This window comes from Solea senegalensis, linkage group LG11 (genome assembly GCF_019176455.1).
Source record: "Solea senegalensis isolate Sse05_10M linkage group LG11, IFAPA_SoseM_1, whole genome shotgun sequence".
Lineage (NCBI taxonomy): Eukaryota > Metazoa > Chordata > Actinopteri > Pleuronectiformes > Soleidae > Solea > Solea senegalensis.
Genome location: NC_058031.1, coordinates 25,108,404 through 25,135,208, shown reverse-complemented (window position 1 = coordinate 25,135,208; position 26,805 = coordinate 25,108,404). Strand labels below are relative to the sequence as shown.

The 26,805-nt window shown below is 43.5% G+C and overlaps 1 protein-coding gene across 2 annotated transcripts in view; it reads right to left on the bottom strand.

Annotated features, from left to right (window-relative positions):
* Nucleotides 1-15,465, bottom strand: part of cacna2d3a (calcium channel, voltage-dependent, alpha 2/delta subunit 3a) — a 101,441-nt gene extending 85,976 nt beyond the window's left edge. For both annotated transcript variants that reach the window (XM_044038393.1, XM_044038394.1), the window contains exons 1-3: nt 15,284-15,465; nt 14,625-14,706; nt 1,308-1,424 (exon numbers count right to left, since the gene is read on the bottom strand). In XM_044038393.1, coding sequence (XP_043894328.1) covers nt 1,308-1,424; nt 14,625-14,706; nt 15,284-15,402 — 318 coding nt within the window. In that variant the 5' untranslated portion in view covers nt 15,403-15,465. The remainder of the gene's footprint in view (nt 1-1,307; nt 1,425-14,624; nt 14,707-15,283) is intronic.
* Nucleotides 15,466-26,805: the final 11,340 nt, after the last annotated feature.

The following is a 26,805-nucleotide window of genomic DNA, read 5'->3' as shown; positions in this document are numbered from 1 at the left end:
GCAGCCGAGAAATCCAATTTCTGTGCAGAGCAACATTTTGCTCCTGATACGATCGATCAGCTGCAGAGGTAGAGAACACACACACACACACACAAACACACAAACACACACACACTTTCACACCTCGCACACACACACACACGCACACACACACACACACGCACACACACTCACACTCCACACGCATTCAGACCTACACACACACAGACCACACACATGCGCCACAGACCTACACACACGCACACACACATTCACACCTCGACGCGACGCGCACGCGCCTACGCACACCTACACTATCACACCTACACACACATGCACCCTACACACACTCACACACCTACACACACACTGCGCACACACCACACACACACACACACACACACACACACACACTTACACACACGCACACCCTACACACACCGCACACACCTACACACACACTCACACCTCACACACACATGCACACACACCTACACACACACACCACACACACTCACACCCACACACACACCACACCTACACACACACACTGCAGCACACCTACACACACACACACACACACACACACACACACCTACACACACCTACACACACACACACACACACACCTACACACACCTACACACACACACACACACACTACACACACACACACACACCCACACACCGCACACACACACACCACACACACACTCACACACACCTACAGCACACCTACACACACACACCACACACCTGCACACACACACACCTACACACACACACCACACACCTACACACACACTCCACACCTACACACACCTACACACACACACACACACACACACACACACACACACTACACACACACTCACACACCTACACACACACACGCTCACACACACACACACACACCACACACACACGCACACACACTACACACACACACACACACACCTACACCTTACACACACACACACACACACACACAGACTGTACACAACGACCCCGATGCACCGAGCAGTCAGTAAGAGAATATATTTTATTTGAATTATTATAAAAATAAAAACTAAATATAATAAAACCAATTATTAAAATAGTTGGTGCTTAATTTAGTAATTGAATAATCCTTAATCATAATTAAATCTCATTTTAACACACACACACTGTGACACCGCAGCACTTCTTCAGACATTAATCCCCTCGGTCAGAGACGAGCTCTTCACCCACTCATTTCACTCTCTCTCACTCCTGGAGTTGAACAGACGCAGCAGAGACTGTGTTGCGTGTTGCGTGTTGCGTGTTGCGTGTTGCTTGTTGCGTGTTACCTTCATGGCCTGAGCTTTCTTGTCAAACATCTCCTCCATGTCCTCGGCGAGCCTCTTCACCAGCCGCAGACCGTCCATCTCCTCCACGCGCACCGCACGCTCAAACTCCTTATATTTCTGCAAGAGAGACGCAGTCATGTTAGAGCACGAGTCACATGACCGTCACATGACTGTCACATGACTGTCACATGACCTTCACATGACCTTCACGTGTGACCACGCGTGGTTCTCAAGAAGCACCTGAGAAAAGATTGGTCTCAGTAAAACCAGGCAGATTTATTCTCCCACCATCCTCCTCTTCCTCACATGTTCTTCACACACTGGTCGAGTGACATTAGTTTAGATGGAGCCAGAGGCACCGCAGTTTGAGAACCATGGAGCGACAAACCTTAAAGTCGACTGAAACAACAAACAAACTCAGATCTTCCAGCGTTAAACACACACTGACTGTGTTCACTGTCAAACACATCGTCAGGACGTGGGTGGATCAGGTCTCAGACTTCCGGTCCCTGACCACATGGTCCAGGTCTGACTGCGAGATCCCCAGCTACGAGATATAATCTCTGCACTCGTCCTCGGTCTGAGACGAGGTCTCCACACAGTGAGCTTCACTGTGACACACACACACAGTTAATACTGCACGCTCCTCTTGTCCACACACAAATATAAATGGGGATTGATGAAGAGGAGAAAGTTCACACTGAAACAGAATCTTAATCCCAGCTCATTTTACCTCTATCACTGTACAGCTGTCTCACACACACACACACACACACACATTTATTTCAAACACTGAGACTTTGTTCAGTGAAAAAAAACTTTATGTGATCGCTATTTAAATTAAACTGTTTAATCTTAATTTCACAGCCATGGTTTTCTGCAGATCAGCCAGAAAAGAAACATGTAAACCAATAACAGCACAAAATGTTTAAATTATGACTCACAATAAATAATTTTAAACCATCAAACGTGTGTGTGTGTGTGTGTGTGTGTGTGTGTGTGTGAATGAATCAAAGCTAAATATAAATAGTGTTTTCATTTTCTCCGTGTGTTTTTCACTCCAGTGTTTCTCAGTAATGAAGCCAAACGTTCACAGCAGGAAGAGGCTGTGTGTGTGTGCGTGTGTGTGTGGTTCATCATTCACAAAAAGCAGAGCGGCGGGTTTTTCTGTCTGAAGATTGAGTCACTGAGATTTGAGTGTGTGTGACGTATCAGGGTCCTTTTATGCCAACACACTCCCCATAAAGACTGAAAACAACGCGTTACACGCAAGACACACCAAATAAAGAAGGGTGACGGGTGATACGTGTCATGCCACGTGAGAGCGCCTGTGAGCACGCTCGTCTCAGTGTACAAATAATGATTTACTTTACGATGACGAATTTTGAGTTTAACAGCTGCTTCACTTCACATTTCAAGCAGTCCATGTGTTACCAAGAGAGACCGATGTGACAGTTTAGGCTATTTCAGTATATACATATATGTATATATATATATATATATATATATACATATATATATGTATATGTATATATATGTATGTATATATGTATATGTATATATATATATATATATACATATATATGTATATATATGAATATATATATATATATATATACGTATATATACATACATATATGTATATGTATGTATATATGTATGTATATATATATATATACACACGCCACGAATGACCCCTCGCTGTTTGATTTCCACAAACACTACACAGTGTGTGTCTGTACGCTCATTAACAGTCACGCGTGGTCTTCATGTCGCGTATTTGAGGCGCCGTTTGCCCGTCACGCCCCCGTCACGTAGGCGTATGTGCAACAACATGTGTGCAGCGTCTGCGTGACGCCCACATGACGCCCGTCTGTCCATTGAAAGAGAATGAATGTACACACACGTTAGAGGTTTGATGCCATCGCAAAGACGCTGTACACGCGTTTTTAGTATAGTGTGCTGGCATTAAATGCCCCCCATAGCGTGTGTGTGTGTGTGTGTGTGTGTGTTGTAACACGAGCAGGGAAACAGAGGGCAATAATTCCACTCAGCAGACTCTTTGATGTCCTGACCGAGAGAAAAATGGTCCAGGGCAAAGACGCTCGAGAAAAGACAAAGAAGAAAGAAGGAAAGAAAGAAGGGAGGAATTAGCACCACTCCTCTTTGTCTGCTGGTTATTTCTGATTGTTCAGCTTCTTCAATGATTATTTCAGGCACTGATCAAGAAATAATCCAGAATATGTTGAAACTGGCGTTGAAGCTTTAAAATGTCTGAATTCTCTTAGAAATAATAGGAGAACATTTTATTTGTTTGTCAAAAACATCTTGTTTTTTGTCCACAAGCCAAAAAAAATCATTTTTAATGATTTATATATATATGTTTACATTTAAATTTAAATATTTAAGAAGATGAAAAATACACTCACACACAGTTTAATGAACGATCAAAATAGTTGTCGATTAAAATCTAATAATTGTTGCAGCCCTAATCACTTGTGGATCCCTCCTCCCTCCCTCCTCCCTCCCCTCCCTCCTCCCTCCTCCCTCCTCCCTCCTCTCTCCTCTTGTACGACGACCAACAAATTGTTTCCTCAGAAGAAGAACACTGGACGGAGATGAAGTGGAACCATTCATTTCACGCTTGTCCTCCCTGCCTCCAAAGCATGTTGGTCTCGTATCTGGTGGCACACACGCACGCACACACACACACACATGCACACACACACACACACACGCACACACACCACACACGCACACACACATGCGCACACACGCACGCAGACACACACACACACACACACAGTTCCTGCAGATTGTGAGGCCACACACACACACAGTGTAAATGCAAATGATGGGGGGTGGAGTGGCTCAGTGGTTAAGAACCTGTGTGCAAAGACTTCATGGTCGCAAGTTCAACTCCACCCCTGGCAGGTTGTACTCACTTCCCTTGTAAGTCGCTTTGGATAAAAGCACCTGCTAAATGACATGTCATGACATGTAATGACATGTAAATCACACACAGACATAAAAACGAGACCTCGGGCATTCACACGTTCATCGTGGCTGTCCGTCAGCGAGGACAGTTGATCACAAAGCAGAGATGTCTCAACGTTAGCTCGATGGACGACTGAGCGAGAACGCAACGAGGAAATCTACCTTCACACGGTCATCCAGGTCTTAATCCTTTCACCCTTCTGTGGCAATCTGTCCAGGCTTTGACTCCGCCTTTCATTTACATTCACATTTAAGCACTTTTATCCAAACGACTTACAAGAGGGGAATAAGCTCCACAGAAGTCTTGGAAAGAACTTCACTCGATAGAAATAGTGGACTGATAGAGGGTGAGGGTGCAGGGGAGGGGCTAAGGTGCAGGGGAGGAGCTAAGGTAAGTGCTAGGACAGAAGTTGCTCTTGGAAGAGCTGGATTTTCAAGAGCTTGATTTAAATTTGATGCGGGCGTCTAACAGTAGCCAGAGGAGCTCAGAGGGGCGACATGTGTCCACCGCGTTGTGGACCATCTGTAGTCCATCTGTAGTGGTTTCACAGCACACGTCTGTTAGCAGTTAGGTACAGTCTGATTGTTCTTATATTGAATAGTGCAAAGTGACTACTCAATGTTTTATACACGACACAAACCAGTGACTAGTGACTTTACGCCAGACTCCATGTTTTTAGGATTATAAAGTAGTTTTAACTGATCCACAGTTCGGCGCTGTTCGGACGCTTCTCCCAGTGACGGCACTCTGACTAATCATCGCACAGTTACCAACTCAGCACGCTTTTGGAACCTCACCAGAGCAGGTACTAAAAATACTACCTGGTACCATTATTTTCATAAGTGATTAATCTTTCCATTATTTTCTCGATTAATCGTTTGGTCCATAAAATATCAGAAAACCTTAAAATGTTGATCGGTCAAACCTGGAAATGATGATGTTCTCAAATGTCTTGTTTTGTCCACAGACCAGAAGATTAACTTTTAATCATTTCTTTGTTCTCCAGACCAAAGAAACTAAGAAAATATTCACATTTAAACAATCGGAAATCTTGTTTTAATCATAAAAAAAGCTTCAACTCGATTAATTGTTTCAGCCCTACTTGTAAATTGCAGACCCTGTGGGTTTGACACTTTTCCACGACATAGTCCCGGCACGTCTCTCCTCTACTCGACTCTACACAGTTTAGTTGCTTTTCCATGTCTTCATAGCTCCTCCTCAAAATGGGCGGAGTCATCACAGCACAGCTGTGTGAAACTGCGCTTGTAAAGCAGTTGTTTTGGGTGAAAGTGTATCATTAGAATCATTAGAATCATTAGTTGAGATGAGTTGTCAGAATGGTTCCGTCCTGCAGACACTGCAGTGAAATCCCCGTGAACGTGACTCTTCAGTGACGACACTCTCTGACCAATCAGAGGCCGGCAGTCTGATGACGTCACATGTTAGTGTCAGCTGGACCTCGTTCGATCACTTGTTTAGTGGAAAAGGGTCACTATACTGTGTTTCCATCGTGGTACGGTTCAGATCGGTTCAGCTCACTTCAGTTGGGTCAGGCTTGTGTTTCCACTGACATCACTACTTTTACTTGGTAGGCGGGGATTGTGGGCAGTGCCCGATGTCCGCGTAGCATGATGTCGTAGTGGCGCGATGACCACGGACGATGACAATGAAGCGGTTTAACTCAACAACACAAAGTCAAACTTTGTATTAGAACAGACTGCAGGTGTCAAATAGGGCGTGGCATTTCCTGTAGACTGTCAGCTGACTGTCGTAGGTGGAGCCAGTCTAGCTCCACCCTGACTGCAGGGACGGGTTAATTTGGTCCGACAAAGTCAAACTAAATCCACTCACTGCAGCTAAATCTACCCAGTGCCTGATTTTGAAAAATGCCAAGAAGTGGGCTGAGAGCTGAGTGAGGGAGAGGAGAGGGAGGGGCAGTGCAGGGGGCGTGGTCTGACACCTGACGAGGCACTCGCGACAAAGTGACAACTCTGGGGGTTATAAAAGGGGGAGGAGTCAGGACAACGAGCCTCGCGGTTAGTGGAGGACCAGCTGGTGTTTGACCAGAGAGGGCGGTAGAGACACAGATTATTATCATAACACTTAGAATTTAAACCGTGAAACATGAACTACAAACACATTCTGTTTATTATTCAGTTCTTTTTATCGTCACAGAACCTCAAAAAAGCGCTGAGTCATCTCTCGGAGCGCTCTGTGTTGTTCCTTATTTTCTGTTTCTGAGCTTCATTTCAGTCCTGACGGAGCGAATGTAACTCATTAAAACATATTGTGACTCTGATCCACGTCACGATGATGGATTCTGAAGCAAAGTGTGGCTCTCTGAAAACCTTCAAACAGGAAGTGGCCTCAGTCTCCACGTCCTCTCATAAACAGCCATAATTCACATTCACCAGAGAACATAATAGCAGAGAGAGCAGCGCTCATCCATTCACATGGAACTGATTCATTGTCCTCGGTGTATCTGGAAAACATTTTTCATCCTCAGCAGCTGCGTGAGTGTGGCCGTCCTCCGCTCCACGATTCCACTCCACACGTTCCCACAGACTCAGATTGATTCGAGCAGCAGCCAGCGTGAAAGTGGAAGTGGCGGCGGTGGAGGTATAAAGGCGACATTCATCCCTGCCAAGTGGAGATTTATTAGGGGGAAGTTATTTTTCTTTGGACTGTGGTTTTATTTGAGTTTACTTTGAACGGCTAACAAAAGAAATGAGGGAAATAAACGAAGCGAATCCGAGACACGGTGAAAACTTTTTTAACTGCGAAGTTCAACGGGAATTTAATGAACACTATGAATCACATTCAGGTGCAAACATTCATCCATCGTCTACCGCTCGCTCCTCCACATGTGGGCGCTGGTGCCAATCCCAGCTGGCACAGGGTGAAAGGCGGAGCCACAGGTCACCTGTCCGTCACAGAGACAAACAACCGCCCACTCTCACGGCCAATTTAGAGTCCAGTTTACAAACACACACAGGATGAACATGTGACCTCCATGCAGAAACACCGTTGTTCTGACTGGGTCCGGAACCCGGGTCACGAACCAAGGTCACGAACCAGGGTCACGAACCAAGGTCACGAACCAGGGTCACGAACCAAGGTCACGAACCCGGGTGACGAACAATACGATACACGATACCAATAATATCACGATACCACAACGATAATCAGTATCACACAGTGATACAAAGTCTTCTTCAGTCACCTACACACAAGTTTCCACTCACTCATTTGAGCAGCGCCACCGTGAGGAGACATGAAGTAGTGTCTGTCTCTCTCTCCCTCCCTCCCTCTCTCTCTCTCCCTCTCTCTCTAATTACAGTGTGAGTAACTGGTTGTGCGTTGGCTAAAGCTAACAACACTAGCACATGAAAGTATAGCAGCACAGGCTGCGCTCCAGTAATTAACTCAGTGACACGTGTGTCATTTTCTCACACAGACACACAAACACACACACACACACACACACAACACGCACACCCACACACACTGGTTTCCATGACTTTAGAGGACATTACATTGACTTAGATTCATTTCCTGGAGACTAACGCTAATCTTGACCAGTAGAATTACTACTGGCCTAATCCTAGCCCTGACCTCTGACCTCAGTCTAACATGTCTTCACTTCTTCTTTCAGGAGGTGCACAGGTTGTAGGACTTGTAAAAACAACACTTAAAAAAGCCCTTAAGTCAAATTAAATGTTGCAGGGACCAGACAAAGCTGTCTCCATGAGGACGACTGGTCCTGACAAGGTCAGTGTTTCTGACAGAAAAAAAAAGTCCTAAAGAGGCATCAAATACAAGAACACACACACGCACACTGTGTTACTGTGTTTCCCCCCCATGAGCAGAATCAAATTCAGCTCGATCAAAGTTTGGTCAGTGAGAACAAGTGAGGCAGGGAGAGAGGAAGTGATGAGAGGGTGAGGAGGGACAGTTGCCAGGGCACACACACACACACACACACACACACACACACACACACACACACACACACCTCCATCGCTCACCTCATCGGCAGCCGTGCTGAACCAAACCTGACAGCTATTCAATTTTCCCAAAGCTAAATCTAATCTGCAGCGTCTCCCCGTCACTGACACACGGTTACACTGAAACGCCTCAGCTGTCAGTGTCTCTCACACTCACACACACACTCACACACACACACACACACTTTCCCACTGTGCTCCCTCCCTCTAGGTTCAGGTGTGCTTGTGGGCGGGGCATCCTTAACACCTGCATGCTGTTCCTGAGTCCTGAGAGGCAGGAAGAGCTCACACACTCACAGAGCACATTTCACCCACTGCAGCACACACACACACACACACACTACTGGCCATTTTTAAATTTTGAAAAATGTGAAACATGTTGACTGGGATGTGCTCGGCTTCTCTTACCCTCAACGCCACACAAGAAAAAGAAGCAAGAACATCATCGTTTATGAATCTTCACAATATTTCTATGAGCGCACGTGTGCAGCGCACACACACACACACACACACACACACACACACACACACACACCCTGGCAAATCGGTTCCAGCACACTCTTGTCACACATCATTACACCTTCCCATCATCCTCTGCTCTTTTCCTTGTGTGTGTGTGTGTGTGTGTTAGTGCAGTTAAATCCTGGTGTGTTTACTACCTTGGTTCAGTTCATTTGGGTCCGAAATATCGACACCAGGTTTTACGACTTAATGGGGCAAGAGATCGGGGGCAAGGTTAGAGCCGTGGACCCACAGTCCTGAGAATCAGGTCTCGTGAGAAACGCGAAAAAGAAGCAGAGAAAACCGTTGTTGGAGGAAGTGAGGAAACGAATCTTTGGGTTTTTCCAAAGTTCCTGCTAAAGTGATTTTAACATTTTTAAGAGTTTTCAAACCCATTCTTTTTACATTTAGCGAAATCACTTTGTGACAATTGCATTATCTGGCCAAGACTAACCAACAGATTTATCAATAATGACACGTAATAGTTGTCTCTGCTGTCGATGCAACACAATCATGGTTCGTCTTATCCACGCGTCACGTCGAGTCACAACGCTTTCATTCCACACAGCCACACACACACACAGAGACAGACACACACAGACAGACACACAGGCACACACAGGCACACACAGGCACACACACACACACACTCATATAGACAAGGTTGCTCAATGATACATGAAATTAAAGATTTGAACAGAATAGCAGCAAGGAGGCTAAAACACACAGAGCTAATTCAGGCTGTCAGTGGGAGACATTTAATGTGTCTCAAGTCTGTGTGTGTGTGTGTGTGTGTGTGTGCACACATGTTCTTATACTGATATATTTGTGGGGTCCAAAGAACGTACAAACATATCTTCATCCTCACAGGGTTAAGACCTGGGTTAAAAACAAGTTTTTTGTGTGCGTGTATACTTGTACTTATATCTTTGTGAGGTCCAAAAAAAAGCACTAACTTATCTTCATGAGGACATTTTGTCTCTGTCCCACATCTGTTAAGTGCTTCTTCTTGGTTTTAGCATTAGGGTTAGAATTAGGTTGAGGTTAGGTTGAGGTTAGAATTAGGTTGAGATTAGGGTTAGGTTGAGGTCAGGGTTGGGTTGAGGTTACAATTAGGTTGAAGGTTAAGGTTAGGTTGAGGTTGCAGTTAGGTTGAGGTTAGAATTAGGTTGAGGTTAGAGGTTTGGTTGAGGTTAGGTTGGTTAGGGTTAGGTTGAGGTTGGGTTGAGGTTAGGGTTAGGTTGAGGGTTGCAATTAGGTTGGGTTAGGTTGAGAGGGTTAGAATTAGGTTGAGGTTAGGGTTAGGTTGAGTTAGGTTAGGTAGGAGTTGAGGTTGAGGTTAGGGTTAGGTTGAGGTTGAGGTTAGAATTAGGTTGAGGTTGAGTCAGGCTTAGGTTAGGTTAGAATTAGATTGAGGTTAAGGTTAGGTTGAGGTTAGGGTTAGGTTGAGGTTGAGGTCAGGGTTAGGTTGAGGTTAGAATTAGATTGAGGTTAAGGTTAGGTTGAGGCGACAAGCGTGATGTGTGTGACAGACAAAGTTCAGTGCGCAGGCTGCTGCGTGTGGATTTAGGAACCTTGTGCAAAGAGCGTGTTGGGTGCACGTGGACGGCACATGCACAAACTTAATTTCCGTCCCACTGGGACGTGGAGTATTAAGCCCCGCCCACCAAGCAGAAAAAAACATTGCGACAACAACTGGCGAACCTCAACCCGGCTGACAGACCTGACGTGTCCGAGGGAGATGAAGCATCGTTCTCTTCTTCTTTGGCAGGGGTGCGTCCTGACCTGTAGTGCCACCAGATGGTGGAGTCAGATACTACAGGGTGTGTGTGTGTGTGTACGTGTGTGGCGGTAAGGGTTAGGGTAACCCATGTCTTCACTAAGAACTCTGTGTGTTCCTGTATCTGTTCCCTCTTCAGAACTTTTTTCTGTCATAAACACTGACCTTGTCAGGACCAGTTGTCCTCATGGAGACCAAAAACCTGGTCCTAAGGAGGCAGAACCTGGTTAAAGTTAGTGACAAGGAATGGAATGGAATTCAATGCAGAGTAAATACTGCATAGGAACTGTATTTGTACACAAGAGTACTGCGCACAACTGCATTGATCACACACACACACACACACACACACACAGTGACTGGTATAACCTTGAAACAGGAGCCGTTTCCGATGGTTACAGGAAGTGGGCTGGGGCGTGGGAAGAGAGGACAGATCAGGTCAGGGAGGAGGAATGAGGAGAGGTGAGTGTGAGATGACAGGATGAATAAACTTAAAAGATTAAAAGAAGATGACATATAAAAAAAAATGTTCAGTCCAGTATCCAGTATCAGACGAACACAGTTACAGCTTTTAAAATAAGCATGACACAACACATAAGTCTTGATGATTCGGCACTTTGCTGACGTCAGAGCAGAGGTTCAGTCTCCTGAGGTCTTTGTTTGAACAGTTATTTACATCGTCCATCGATGAGTCGTTTGGTCAATACAATGTCAGAAAATACTGATCAGTGTTTGATGGGGGGGGTTCTCCGGCTTCCTCCCACAGTCCAAAAACATGTAATCTGGGCATGAGGTTAATTTAGTTTTACAGCAAAAATCTGTAAGTTGTAAATTTTTATTAAAAAAAATTGTGTATTAAAAACAGCAGTATTAATACACAGTACTTTAACCAGCCTCGTTAGGAACAGGTTTTGGTCTCAGACTTGGTAGAACACCAAGTCTGACTCCAGTCTGACTAAGTGTTCACATGCAGGAGTCACATTATCCAGGTATGTTAGTCAGACTAAGACTAGCTCCATTTTAGTCAGACTAACGTGTTTAAATGACTATAAGAAAACTGAATTTTTGTCTTAGTCTGACTAAGATCAGACTTTTAACAGGAATGTGAACGTAAACGTGAGTTTTTATGACAGAAAAGGTCATGAAGAGGTGTGTGCGCGTGTGTGTGTGTGTGCGCGCGCGCGTGTGTGTGTGCGCTCTCTCCTTCTTCTCTTTAAAAGCATCTGTGACCTCAGGGAGAATCCCTGGTTCTTGCCCAGCGTTCAGGACCTGGACCGGGACCTGGACTGCGTCACACACGTGTCATGAATGTGGACGTTCCGCACAAACGGACACGTTGAATAACACTTTTACTACAGAGTGTGTTTTCTGTAAGAAAAGATGCTCTTCCCTCACAAAGAGGTCTTTTCTTTACTCAATTAACCCTGAGGCCTTCATTTCCATTTCAGAAGCAGGTCGCCGCTCTGTGGGAGGGTTATCTGCTTTATGGAGGCGGAAAAAGAAAAAGAAAAGATGAGAGGGGGAAATTTCCCTTTTTTCCGTATATCCCGTCAAACAGATAAGACACTCGTCTGTTTTATCAGCAGCTGATAAAACCTTGTTATTCATTTTTAAACATTATAATATCTCAATATTTTGGCGGGGGGGGGATTTTGACGATAACGATAATTACTTTTCTTTTGGTTCTCAAACTGTGGTACGTGACCTTCCTCTGGTACACGGAGGAGAATCATAGATACTCTGATGGTGGCATTGGTCATCTTCGTATCCGTAACATTAAGCATCACAACACTTAACCCAAACCTAAAACCAAGATTAACCCTTAAAAAAGCCCTTAAATGTTGCAGGGACAGGGGACAAGGATCACCACAACATTAACCCGTATTTTTTAAATTCTAAGTTAAGACTCACAAAACACAAAATCACCTAAATGTGTATTTAAGTGCAAACATTAATGTTTGACGTTTCTTGGGCTCATTGGGAGGTGGGTTAAAACACCCACCTCCCCCACGGGTGTGACGCCCCAGTGTGTGTGTGTGTGTGTGTGTGTGTGTGTGTGTGTGTGTGTGTGTGGGGACGCAGGGAGAGGAGAAACAGGTGTAAACTTGAGGCCCGTTTATTGTCATTTTAACACAAAATGAACAATATCGATACAAGCGGAACGGTCCTGTGTTTTAACTCGTTTAGAAATATATCGATATATATATTAAAATATCGAGATATCGCCCAGCCCCAATATAAACATGTTAGTCTGACTAAAATGGAGCTAATCTTAGTCGGACTAACACACCTGGATAATGTGGCTCATAATCTGATTCCTGCATGTAAACACTTGCAATGCATGGACAATGGAGGGGAAACCTCTGACACAAGCTAATCTGAAACTGTACCGGGAATAAACCTCGGGCTGACAATCTGGGTCCCAGGCGGGTTTGTCCGTGGTTTCCATGGTGACCCATGATGGGCCCAAAGTTACTTTAACTCTGGAACTCGTTGGTAACATCTCAAAGATAAATCTGACAAAGAAGTTCCCATCATTTTCAAACAAGTAAAATACAATAATTATGAATGATTAAACTGATATTTGTGTATTTTTTGATAGTGACACAAACAGGCCGCCTCTACATGATGAATATTCAGTAATGACTAAGCTCCACGGTGCTGCAGATTTAATTAAGACCTTTCTGATTTTAGTAAACGCTGATGATTGTGTGTGTGGCAGCTGTAAGATGTGATGCAACAACACACACACACACACACACACGACACGGCACATCCACGCCTCTACACACACACGACATGACGCGTGAGCCCACTCAGAGGTCATCTTCAGCTCTGACCTTCATCCATTAGCCGGTTTTAACTCAACAACTGACCCTGCATTAGAGAGAAATCTGCATTCCACCACACTCAGAAACCCTCGCAGTGAGGCGTGTGTGTGTGTGTGTGTGTGTGTGTGTGTGTGTGTGTGTGTGCGTGTGTGTAAGCATCTGCCAGAGTGCTGGAGAAATGGACAGCCGTTTAAAAAGAGGCACATGTTGTGAATAAGCTTTTAAAAGAGTCTCTGCCTCACATTAACTCTTCTCTAGTGGCTGAAAAAGCAGCAGGTTTTTCTCACTCTGACGGAGAAACGGTGACATTTTTCTCTCCACTCAGAAAATTACTCAGCAGCACTTCACTCACTCACTCACTCACTCACTCACTCACATGTTAAACAGTGATTTTCAGAAAAGGCTCTTGTTTTTTCGTTGCTTTAACGTCAGTGATGATGAGACTCAGGCTGCGTTCACAGCAGCTTCTTCTGAAAGCATCAAAGAAGGGAACTCGTAGGTTCACGCAGGTAAACGTAGGTCTCGGTTTTCGCGGACAACAGTGCAGGGCATTGTGGGTAAACACAACCAAAACAGACGTCGTGTGTGCAGAGCGACGGCCCGGGGAGAAAGTGAGGCGAATACGTTTTTTAAAAGTTGGTTTGACTGAAGTGTGAAAGCAAACTCGGAGCGGCTGAACCGAGGCCAGTTCTCTCTGCGACACAAACACAAACAAAGCAGACGCCTCTGTCGGCCTCTGCTGGTCATAGTGGCAAGTGCAGAAACACAAAATATTCAAATTCACAACCTTTCAAGGACCTGTGGGAACCTCTTTCTCTGACTTGTAAAGCAGTTGTTTTGGGTGAAAATGAATCATTAGAATCATTAGCTGAGTTGATGTGCCGTCTGTGAATCCACTCCAGACTGTGAAAACACTTGTGCTGAATGTTGAACGCATGTTTTTAGCACTCGTGACTCTTCAGTGACGACACTCTCTGACCAATCAGAGGCCGGCAGTCTGATGACGTCACAGTTTAGTATCAACCGAACCTCGTCAGAGCAGGAACTAAACAAACAAACATTTTAGGGATTTGAAGGAGCCGTGGGAACTCGTCCAGTCCTCCCAGAATCATCTACAAAGACTATTTTCCTCTCGGAGCCGCTCGCCAAACAGAAGACACTGAGGTGAAGAAGAAGAAGAAACGACAGATTCAAACTCACCTTCTGCAGCAGCTGAGAACCAGAATACTTTGCAGAGATGGATTTCATTTCTCCACCAAACGCTGAAGCCCAGAGCTTCACTCTGCAACGACACAGCAACAGAGTCGGCTTCAGCACATTTTTAAACATTAGAAAACTTAACATCACTTTACAGAAACTGTTCTTAATATTTTTAATGCTTTTTAAAATGAAAGGCTTAACTTATTTTAGGACAAAAAAAACACAACATCGTCATTTACTATAAAATGACAGTAACGTACAGGAAAAGTACACAATATAGTTCAGTAATTCACTGTAAACACACAGTTCTTTAAAGTACAGTGGAATATTTTTACAGCAATATTTTAATGTTTTATTACTTATTTGTTGAGTTTTGTGCAGATGTACTTCAATTTATATTTTGTTCCTGTTAAATATGTAAAAATTGTATTTTCTATTCTATTCTTCTATTTTGCTGTGTAAAAAGAACAAGTCTCATAAATAAGCTCCAATAAACACTTTGTCATTTCACTTTAATTTACTGTAAATGTGGTGAATAGTTTACAGTGTAATACTTTAATTTGCATTTATTTAAATTCTACCTGGAAAACAGGAAGTTAATTATTCTAACTTGTTAAAGAAGTGCAGTGCCGCCGCGTGGACACGACTCGTGTACTCACACGGACGCGGGGATGCTCTGGTGCGTGGACGAAACCTCCGTGACTCTGCTGCAGATCACGCTGAAGAAAAGTAACAGCACACACGCGCTGGAAACCACGCGCCACTGATCCAGCCGCATCTTCAGGGCGCAAATATCTTACCCGCGCGCGCGCACACACACACACACACACACAGCGAGTTTTTAGTGCGTGGGGTTTTTTTTAAGCCGCCACTGTGGATTTGTTTCTCTTCTCCTCCACAAGAAAAAAAATAAGGTAATAAAGAAAATAAAGAGGAGGAGGTGAGGAGTCACATATGAGGACAGCGTGGAGCGCTCATCATGTCCTCGCGCTGCGGTGCGTCTTTGAGCCAAAGTGCGCGTAATGTCGCGGCGTCTGCGCTCTCACCGGCGGAAAGTGGAGCTCGAGAGAAACCGCTCTTCTTCCTCCTCCTCCTCCTGCTCCTCCTGCTGCTCCCGTGACTGCTGTGTAATTTCCACGGAGCACACACACACAAACACACACAGTGAGAGCGCAGCAGAGTGAAGGTTCAGAGGAGGAAACAGAGGAGATCATCAAACGATGCAGCGCGTAAGATGGACACGCCCACTCCTCCTGAGAGAGAGAGCTCTGCAGCCTCTCACACACGCGCACACACTCACACACTTCCTCTCCAGAATCAGAGGATGTTGAGGATGCTGCTCTATTACACACACACACACACACACACACACGTTTTTATATCTTAGTGAGGACACTTCATAGACATAATGCCCTATAGCCCCTTACCTTAACTTTAACCATCATAACTAAGTACCTAACCCTAAATCCAGGTCTTAACTCTTAAAAAAAAGCCCTTTAAAATCATGGGGACCTGACTACATGTCCCAACGACGTCCACACAAAGACAGGTTTGTACATTTGTTTGGACCTCATAAAGACATAAATACAAACACACACGTCTGCATGGACCTCACAAAGACATTAATACAAACACACACACACATCTGCATGGACCTCACAAGACATTAATACTGAACACACACATCTGCGTGGACCTCACAAAGACAGTAATACAAACACACACACCTGCATGGACACAAAGACATTAATACAAACACACACACACATCTGCATGGACCTCACAAAGACATTAATACAAACACATATACCTGCATGGACCTCACAAAGACATTAATACAACACACATACATCTGCATGGACCTCACAAAACATTAATCTGAACACACACACACATCTGCATGGACCTCACAAAGACATAAACACAAGTGCACACACCTACATGGACCCCACAAAGACATTAATACAAACACACATACATCTGCAAGGACCTCACAAAGACAGTAATACAAACACACGTCTGCATGTTAAGTGAGGACCCTCACACTAAAACCAGGTCTTAAGACCCAAAAAAATGTGAGACTCATTTAAATAAAATGAACCAAAGTTACTATAACCAGTTAATAACTCACACTAACCTTAACTATAACCACAATTCATCAGGACCAGGTTTTATGTCTCCATGAGGACGACTGGTCCTGACAAGGTCAGTGTTTACGACAGAAAACACACACACACACACACTCTATTCTTCCGTCTGTCTTTAGTCAGCAGTAAATTTCTGCTTCAGTGAACTCGACATAAGAGTGAATGAGTTAATCTGACATGAAAGCTGAAGGCAGATTATTAGAAAGTGTGTGTGTGTGTGTGTCCAGGTATTACTACTGTTGTGGGGACCTCACTCTGTTGACACAGTCATGTGACGAGGACTTGTCAATGCAACAGTTATTTTATTATGAATCAATTATTAAATTAATCAGCAACTACTTTGATAATCGATGAATGAATGAAATTTGCCAGTTTTTAAAAGAATAAAAAACAAAACAGTTTGTGTTATTTTTCCACTTCTTAAATGTAAATATTTCCTGGTTTCTTTGCTCCATAAAACAAAGAACGATCCATCAGTCAAATGTTGAAATGGCTCTTTAAGGTTTTTTGTTTCCCTGTTTGATTTTCAGCTTTACACTGACACCATATGTTTCAATACAGTGTGTTTAATATAAAATATCCTTAAAACTAAAAGGGATATTTGGAGTTACACACCGACGTCACACATGACAAACACACACAAAAGTGTGTTTCTTTATACCAAGAAAAAACACAAAAATACAAATAAAACAAATAAAAAGTATGAAGGCTAAAAGCTCCCGAGTGCAAAGTGTTTTTGTGAACAAGGACGTTTGAGAGTCTAAATAAAAGCTGCTGCGACTGATGAACGAGTGAAAAATAACACGAGGAAAGTAAATGCGTCATTTGTGACGGATTTCAAAATCTGACCACGCTTAAAGGAAGAGGACGGGATTTTCTGTGGGTGAAAACAGCCGAGATCCACTTTCATTGATCTGCAGCAAGTGATGGACAAGTGATTGTCCTCAAAGTCAAAGTCCGTCTTTGTCTTTTGTCTTCGGTGAGACAGAGATTTCCCAGACATCACGTGGTCATTTTCTCTCTCTTTCTTAACTTTACTCGCTCATTGTTCTGCACGGAATCTCACGTCAGCGGCGGAGAGAGAGACAGTGGACAGTCATGATGTCTCCACGTCTGTCCTGCGTCGTCTCGTCTACGTACATCAAGCAACGCAGGGCGTCACAAACAAGGGAGACATTTACCTAAATATCAACTTCACAACATTCAAGCACTTTCAAGAACCCATGTCTGTTTAGGGTGATTTCCAAAAACTTTCAAGGGCCTTGCATTTATTTTAATTCACAATCCTTCAAGGATTTCAATGACTCATGTCTATTTAGTGTTTTTTTCAAACAATTTTTTTTCAAATTCACAAACTTTCAAGGAGTTCAAGGACCCATGGGAACCCTGTGCACAGCAGACTGATTTTTTTTGTTGTCACTCTCCCTGCACCAAAGCCCATAGAGACACAGGAGCTGCCTCTTGTGGTGAGTTTGTGTCACTGAAGTTAATCTGAACGCCGGATTAGAAAATCTGAAGTCGCAAAAATAACATGGTAGCACAACTACTTCTGTGTGTTGTGGCGTTAAATTGTTGATTTTCTCTATGGAGTTTGGTGCAGGAGGTGATTTCAAAAGCAAACCTTTGTGTGTGTGTGTGTGTGTGTGTGTGTGTGTGTGTGTGTGTGTGTGTGTGTGTGTGTGTGTGTTCTGTATGGTCTGGTTATTAATGTGGTTGTATGAAAAATCTGAATTTATTATAGCACCAACAAAGTCACATGATTTCATATACTCTAGGATAATAAAGTCACACACACACACACACACACACAGAATGAGTCATGGGTCACATCTGAGGAAAGAATAAAAAACATCAAAGACTAATGACCCTCCTCATCCTCATCGTCACACACCCACGAGCATTTCCTCAGCTCTGTAATCACAGGAGATTCTGGAGAGCACAGAGAACCTGCTGAGCGCCTCGACCACCATGACTCAGCTGATATTTAACATTTACTTTGACTGAACGTGTAAAGTGTTGTTTTTTTTAAATGGAATCCAACCGTTAAAGGAACTTGCCGATACCGTTACCAAAAACCTGTCGCCATTAAAGACCATTTATGAACGTATGAAGTCGTATTAACAACTCATTTCACCAACTGCAAAAATAATGTTGTCCCAAAAACAGAAGAAACAAACATGACTCGGCTGAAATTCTTTTACTGAGGATTTTCAGATTGTATCGGATTCTACATCCCAGTGATTTTGACCTGTATCGGGCTGATACCGATTCCCATCTCTAGTCGCTGGGGGGTTTGCCGGCTCAAGTCCCCGCCAATACAAACGCTCTGGCGGTATGCGACGCTCCGGCGGTATGCGACGCTCCGGCGGTATGCTGATGTTGCTCTCGGTATATTATGCGCTCTGGCGGTAAGCATCGTCTGGAGCTCTGGCGGTATCGCGGCGCTCTGGCAGTATGCGACACTCTTGCGGTATGTGGCGCTCTGGCGGTATGTGGCGCTCTGGCGGTATGTGGCGCTCTGGCGGTATCACGACATCTGATTACTCTGACGCCGGTATATGATGCTCTGGCGGTATCACGGCGCGCGTTTGTCTGTATGGCGCTCTGGCGGTTTCTGCGGCGCTCTGGTTGTATCACGGCAATCGGCGCTCTTAGCTCTGTTGCGCTCTGGCGGTATCGCGGCCTCTGTGCTCTGACGGTATGTGGCACTCTGGCGGTATCGCGGCGCTCTGGCGGTATCTGGCGCTCTGACGGTATGTGGCACTCTGGCGGTATGCGACACTCTGATGGTATACAATGCTCTGGCGCTATATGATGCTCTGGTGGTATGTGACGCTCTGACCGTATTCAACGCTCTGGCGGTATGTGGCGCTCTGACTGTATTCGACGTTCTGGTGGTATGCAACGCTCTCCTGGTATGCGACACTCTGGTGGTATGTGACGCTATGACGGTATATGACGCAACAGAGGGATGGTATGTGACGCTCTGACAGTATACGACGCTCTGACGGTATACGACGCACAGAGCGATGGAAACGACACTCTCAGGATTCTTTTAAGTACACGCCGTGCAGAGCTGAATGGACGATTAAAAAGCTTCTTTTCATTTCTTGGAAATTGCTCAGATTCTTCAGCGATGCCTCGTGTGCTGCTGAAAAGTGGCCTCATTTCACAGACTTGACATTCTTGCTTCAGAGAATTGCAGATGTTCAGATGTCATTTGAGTGCATTTAGAACAAAGTGAGGAAGATTCTCCTTCTTCAGCACCAGTCTGGTTATTTTCCTCTGTTAAATCTAAAATTGACAGTTTAGAGACGTGAAAAAAACCAACTCAGATTAAAAAGTTTGTTTTCCCATTTAAAACAAAGGGTTCATGTGTTCAGCAGAGCTGCCTTCTCTTTCTACTCATTTCATTACACTATATTATATATTGATCATAACTGTACACAGTCTGTCTGAGGTTGATATCGTCTGTAATTAATATTCCAATTTCCCCCAAGGAATATGATTATTTACTAAATATTAACTCATATTAGCCGCCATGAAAAATGCTGTTATCAGACTCTCAGAGCACCAAAGTCCTCAGGACATTTGGAAGCAAATGGAATCAAACAAAAACAAGAAGCGAGTGTACCCAAACAACACCATCCAAGTTAATAGTTAACCTGATGAATTGACCTCTATTGATTGGATCATTTTGGGACTTTTGGGACGTTGAACAAGTCGAGACTGTCACTCACGACGGAACATCATGGACACATGTACAGACACACATGGAGTCTGATTGACTGTCTAGAGCTGGACTGCATCTCTGAGTGCTACCTGATGAAAAAGAAAAATGATGTATTGTACGATGAATATATGTATTCTGTGGATAATGGGGGCGGGACTAGATCCCTTTCGGTTATGTGTATTGTGTGAACTACACTAAGATGATGTGTGATGATGAGTGATCTAACTGACATGACCGAAATAAACATAAATAAATAAATAAATAAAGTATACATACGTTATTGAACTGCAGAAAATATAGTGTTATATTATAGACGAAGTCTGGAGTTTATGATTCGACCTTCATAGCTACACATTTCTTCACCACCATCAAACTCTGTGGCAGCTACAACAACTTCAATTAAGCAAGTAATTAGGTCATATATCAAAACAATGGAGAACCTGGACGAGGAGGGAGCGGAGATGTTCAGAGGAGGAGATGAAAGACGCAGAAGAGAAAAGGAAAAGGAAGCAAGGATGGGTCGGGGAATTAGACGAAAAAGGAGGAAGGTGAAAGGAGGACAGAGGGGGAGAGAGAGAGAGAGAGCATCTGCTTTTAAAAGCATGAATGAGAGAAAGAAGAAGGTGCAGAGGAAAGATGGGCCGGTAAATTGGAAGCAACTGGAGCAGAGTGTAAGAGAGGCTGAGGAGGAGGGAGATTTGTTGGGCCATATAATCCGGTTTTTAAGAGTGTTGACATGGTGACGAATCAGCTCGGCTCTCCACGCCGTTCGGTTTGTGAGGAAATGGAAAAGCCGCTCTGACACTTCTCGTCGTCTCGTGTTACAAACCAGCGGAATTATTTGGCGTCTATTTTTGCCTCGATTACCTCCGTGGAGGCCGTCTTTGTGAGCAGGATTAGAGACGCAAATACTCCAATGATTTTATTTCACATTAATGGGGAAAATGTATTAAACTGAGGAGAAAGCCACCATGTTTGGGAATTTCTCAAGAAATAAGAGAGATTTTAACGTCAGACGAGGGAGGAACTTTTTTTAGTTTTGTAAGATTTTTCTTGCCCTTTAAATCTGAAACCAGTGACGGCGACAATTAAGAGTCAGACGCACACACGGTGACATTTACTGTTTCTGGAAAAGCTTCACCAGGACAGGACTGAAGTGGAGCCTTGATTTTAACAGAACAGTTAAATAAAGCTGAGAAGAAAAATGGAGCTTTACATGTCCACGTCTTTATTTACTTTAAGGAAGTCGCCTTGCATTACGGACACTGCCATCTAGTGACGCCCTGTTTCTCGCCTAGATTTCACATTTCAAAGCAGAAGCTTACGACACAGAGATTCACACGAGTCACACAGAACACGCGAAAAGTGTCCGCGAAGGTTCCACAATTCTACTCACAAGTTTGAATGATCTGATGTTAGAAAACAGAACAAGCACTTTCCTTAAACAGCTGAAGCAGAAGTGTCTTTTTTATCCTTACTCAAACCATTAAAGAGATGCTTGAAGTAATTTAAGGACTTTTGACAACACTTAGGGATGCACGGTGTCGGTATCTGCTGATATCAGCAAACACTGAGATCCCGTGATCTGACTAACGACTGCTGCCTCCCTGACTTCAATGCTAGCGCCCTCTACAGCTATTTTTATTTAGGTGCATTCATTGCTGCAGGAAAGCGACAAAGACTGATGTTGACCGAGATCCCGAGGACAATCACTGAGCTGTGTCCTTGAATTTGAGGGAAACGGTCCTGGGAAGTCCTTGAATTTCATGTCAACCAAGGTGTGGGAACCATAGGTTGTACAAGCCAAGTTGATTGCAGCATTCTTCTCAGCAGACAACCGAGCTTTTCATAATCTGCACTTCATGACGTGTCCTCACACCGAGGTCGTGTCTATAGATGCAACTCAATCCAGTCAACAACCAGAGAGCGGGGGGACGGGGTCTGTGCGAGCGATACAGCCATCTTCATAAACGACAGTAATACTAAAAGCACTATGACAACATGCATAATTAAAGGCACTCTGTCCTAAAAATAGAAGACTGGGAAAGAGACGGAACAGAAATAAGAGCTGCGAGAGAAACCAGAGAAAGGAAGAGAGCGTTCAGACGCTTCCACGTCTCTAATGAGAGTTCAGAAGAGTGGACGGGAGTAAACTTGTCAGTCTCACCAAACAAACAGCGTGAAATGTGTGGAGCGGCTGCCTGAGAGAAGAAAAGACGACGTGCCTTCACTCTGAGGAGGAATCACAGGAAGCCTGAGAGAATGACGTCTCCGATATTTGCATTATTTTGCGTGACAGATTAAAAATTGGCTGAAATATGCTCTACGTTCACCGCATGTTCGCAGTGATATCGCCCAAAGCCTCCCATTCCATTTAACTCTCCCTGCCACTTCAATTAAAGAAGAAAAACAACATCTTTCTGGAACACGTCCTCCCTTTACTCCTTTATTCTGTCTCTCCTCCTGTCACTTCTTGTTTGCGCTCTCCTTTTCAAAGCCTCGTGCGTCGCTGCATCTTCTTTAAAATGTTCCGTTTGTCGTCAAATCATTGTGCGTCAACAAGTCGTTAACTTGTTAACAAGTCGAAATGAGCAGAACTGAGGGGAAACACATGTTATTTACTTTGATTAGGCAGAAATGAGGGCGATCATGAAAGAAAACCTTAATTTCAAAGATCTTACATCACATTCCAATGTGAGGGACACGTCAACGTCTACAAAGGATCAAGTTCTTCCTAAAAAAGTATTTACAAAGATGCATGTTGTGAATCCTTAGTGCAACCTAGCTTACAGTCGCACAATCAGTTCCTCGACCTTGAATGAATGCTAGTTAGGAGTCTTGTTGGACTGAACAAGGACGGTTTTGTCTCCGCAAAAGGAAGGATCCTCAACACGTCAAGACCACCAGAGAAGACAAAGACAAACACTGGAGAAGACAGAAGACGGCAGAAGAGCAAAGGAGAAAAGAAATCGACCGAGACCCATGAAAAAGCAATTCACCAAATGGCTTCTGGTCTCCTGCTTGGCAGATGCTTGGTAACACACCATCCATGGTCTACTGCAGATAAACCAGTAGACCATGGATGGCGTGTCTTTCCTCCACAGAACGTACAAATATAACATTTACAGAATAAAAGAGGCTGTTTTCTGGGACAGACATTAACGCCACACCTTCATGGATTATATTAAGATTTATCCTAGTTATATTTTAAAAATGTGTAAAGTCAGTCCAAGCACAGCTGTCAAAACAACCTATTTTCTTTCATATGAATGTTTACAGCACTCGATCTGTAGAGGGAAACCACGGCTTCACACAAAACCACCGCTCACAGAGAAACTGTTGTCTCAGCTCCACAGTCTGGGCCGTCTCGGTGATAACCAACTCATTTGCAATGATAACGGGCCCAAGAGGCTGAAACGAGGCCGTTCACCGCGGCCGTGCTGATAGAGGATGAAGAACCGCGGAGGCTGGGATTGGCTCAGCCGTGAGGTTCAAGTAATGTCTAATCACGGTTTCCTACGACACATCGAGAAAGGCCCGTCAGTGATCGACAGAACGGAAGACTCCCAGGAGAATTATTATCTCAAACTATTTACATAAGACGACAAGACATGGAAAAAGAAGAAAGGCAAGAAGGACAGACGGTTGAAGACCGATCCTCGAGACCTGGTTTCACTGAGGTTTGAAGACGTTTGAAGGCACTTTTGTCTGATGAAGATACGACGTTTTGGCCCAAACATTCAACTGCGTACAAAACAAATTGTCCCTGGACCACATTTACCTGCTGATCTCTGCTCTACGACAGCGGGGGAAGCTCTGCTTCCTCTAAAATATGAACATTTCATGACTAAATGTTTGCTAGAACACAAATTCCTCAGCCATTTTTCACAGATCAGTGTTTTGTTTCATAATCGATGAATCAGTTTTGGGTATCCTGCGATATTACACCTCAGCTTCTTAAATGTGAATATTTTCTGGAGGAGAATGTATAGTTCTGACAGTCATGGACACGGATTCCCCCAAAAAACTGAACCCACCTGCCATCGTCAGTGTCCTCCCTCTCTCTCATGTAAAGCAGCTTAGACGTTTGGGGCCCGGCCCACTCTTCAACAAAAGGAGTTGTGCAGCTCGTACCCTGCGGACCGATGCTTTCTGGCGAACAGCTTTACATATAAAACAGGCCGGCATATCTGTCTGTGCGCAGGCTGTAGCCGGCAAAGTCCGAATCCGGAGCTCCGAGCGCTCCTGAGCAGCATCCTCTCTGTGGAGTTCTGCACAGAGACAGATTAACAACAAACAGTCAACACCGTGGCTGAAGGCAGCAACACTGAAGTAAAAAAAAAGAGTAAAAAACACTGAAGTAAGCACTGCGTTATTTGGACTTCATACACACCCAAATAAAAACGAGCAAAGGAAAGAGCTGCATTCATGGAGAGTCCATAAAGAATAAATGCACGAGGCCAGGGCTCCAGACCAACAGCACAGTGGCCCCCAACTGAAGATTTTAGGGGCGTGCACACCGTAAGTCAACATGCTAACCAAGTATTCACATTTCTACTATATTTTCCCTGTATTACTCATAAATACTTTGATAATAGATGCAGAAATTACAACGTGCTGTTTCAAATTCAGGGTCAGATTTTATAGTGCACTTTTGAAAAAGCTGAACCGACAGCACCGTCGCTGTCGTGACAGCACAGATATTACAAACATATACTATACATTCAGAATTTTATAGTGCTGAGTAACCATTTGGTCGTTTCACAGTTAAAAACGGTACTTAATTAATAATGTGTTTAAACTGCGACGTGCAGTTTTTCAGTTTTTAGGTTTTCAATGTAATGTCCCGGGACCCAAGTGAGATAGGACCACGCTATGGCCTCTTTGAGACTCTCCCGTGATTGGAAAGAAAGTCTTTTTATTGGAAATTCTGAATTTTTTAGACGGCATATATTTTCAATGATGACTTGAGAAACTGCTCTGTCTTTATTACAATTTATTTTCAAAACTAAAAACATAATAAAATATTGCTCCAGTCTTCAGTTTTAGTCATCAGATCATTGATCGATATGTTAATCTGAACCATTTTTATGTGAAGATAATACTAATTATAATGATAACATCCTGTTCTTCATATTTTAAATGTGAACCCGCTACAAATATCACTGACTGCTTTGTTATGCTGACATCTAGTGGACATATGTGAAAGTTGCATGTTCAAAAAAATGCACCCACAATCCTCTGTACGTCATAAACATCATAAAACAGCGCCTGATTTTAACAACGTGGATCAAATGATCAAATAAAACTCAAGAGAACATTAACTTTAATCAAGACATCAAACCCGTTAACAAATGTGTTTTTTATATTTCCTGTTCAACCGGAAGTTTACTTTGAAAGGATCAACAGAACTTTTAAAAAGGTAAAAAACGAAGATAAACAATCAAACAAATGCACCCACATGTGGATCAAATTATCAAATAAAACAAAAGAGAACATTAACTTTAATCGAGACATCAAACACGTTCGCAAATGTGTTTTTTTATATATTTCCTGTTGAACCGGAAGTTTACTTTGAAAGGATCGACAGAACTTTTAAAAAGGTAAAAACGAAGCTAAACTAAGGGTTTTGAGACAAAAAAGAGCGAACGTTTCAGCTGTAGTTCATTCGGGGGTTTAGTTTTCTGAATTTAAAGCTCGGTGTGCCATTTTGTGCCAGTCTACACGTATTGTTTTGTTTTCAATCCATTAAATTTCGACGAGGTGAGTGTTTTCTTTTAAAAATAGAAAACATGCCCCTCCACCACTCACTGAAGCCTGAACAGAATCAACGTGCTGTGATTGTACGAACAGTTGAAAGATGGTGAGTAAGCGATCACTGAAAAGTTTGTTCCAGAAAGACTGAATACAAATACAGTGAGTCAGAGTAAAGGAAAAGTTCACAGTTACCTGAGTTTACAGTCCTCACGTGACTCATCAGTGGCGGCCATTTTATAAACTCACAGCAGGAAAATCACAGGTGTAAACAATCAGCTAAACGAAGGCCGCGTTCCATTCACCTCACACGTTAACGCGCTTTAAATCAGTCAATGTTTTCAATTTGTCGTAGTTCAATATCCTCAAGTCCTCAAAAATTATTCAATTTTAATCGTTTCATGGAGCAAAAAAAAAAAACTGATTCATTAATAGTTCATACAATATTCAAAATGTATTATGTTCTGCCTGTTGGTCACATGATAATTAAGTGTATGTCACATGTTACATTTCAGCAGGGAAAATTGGAAAAACTCTCATGTAAACA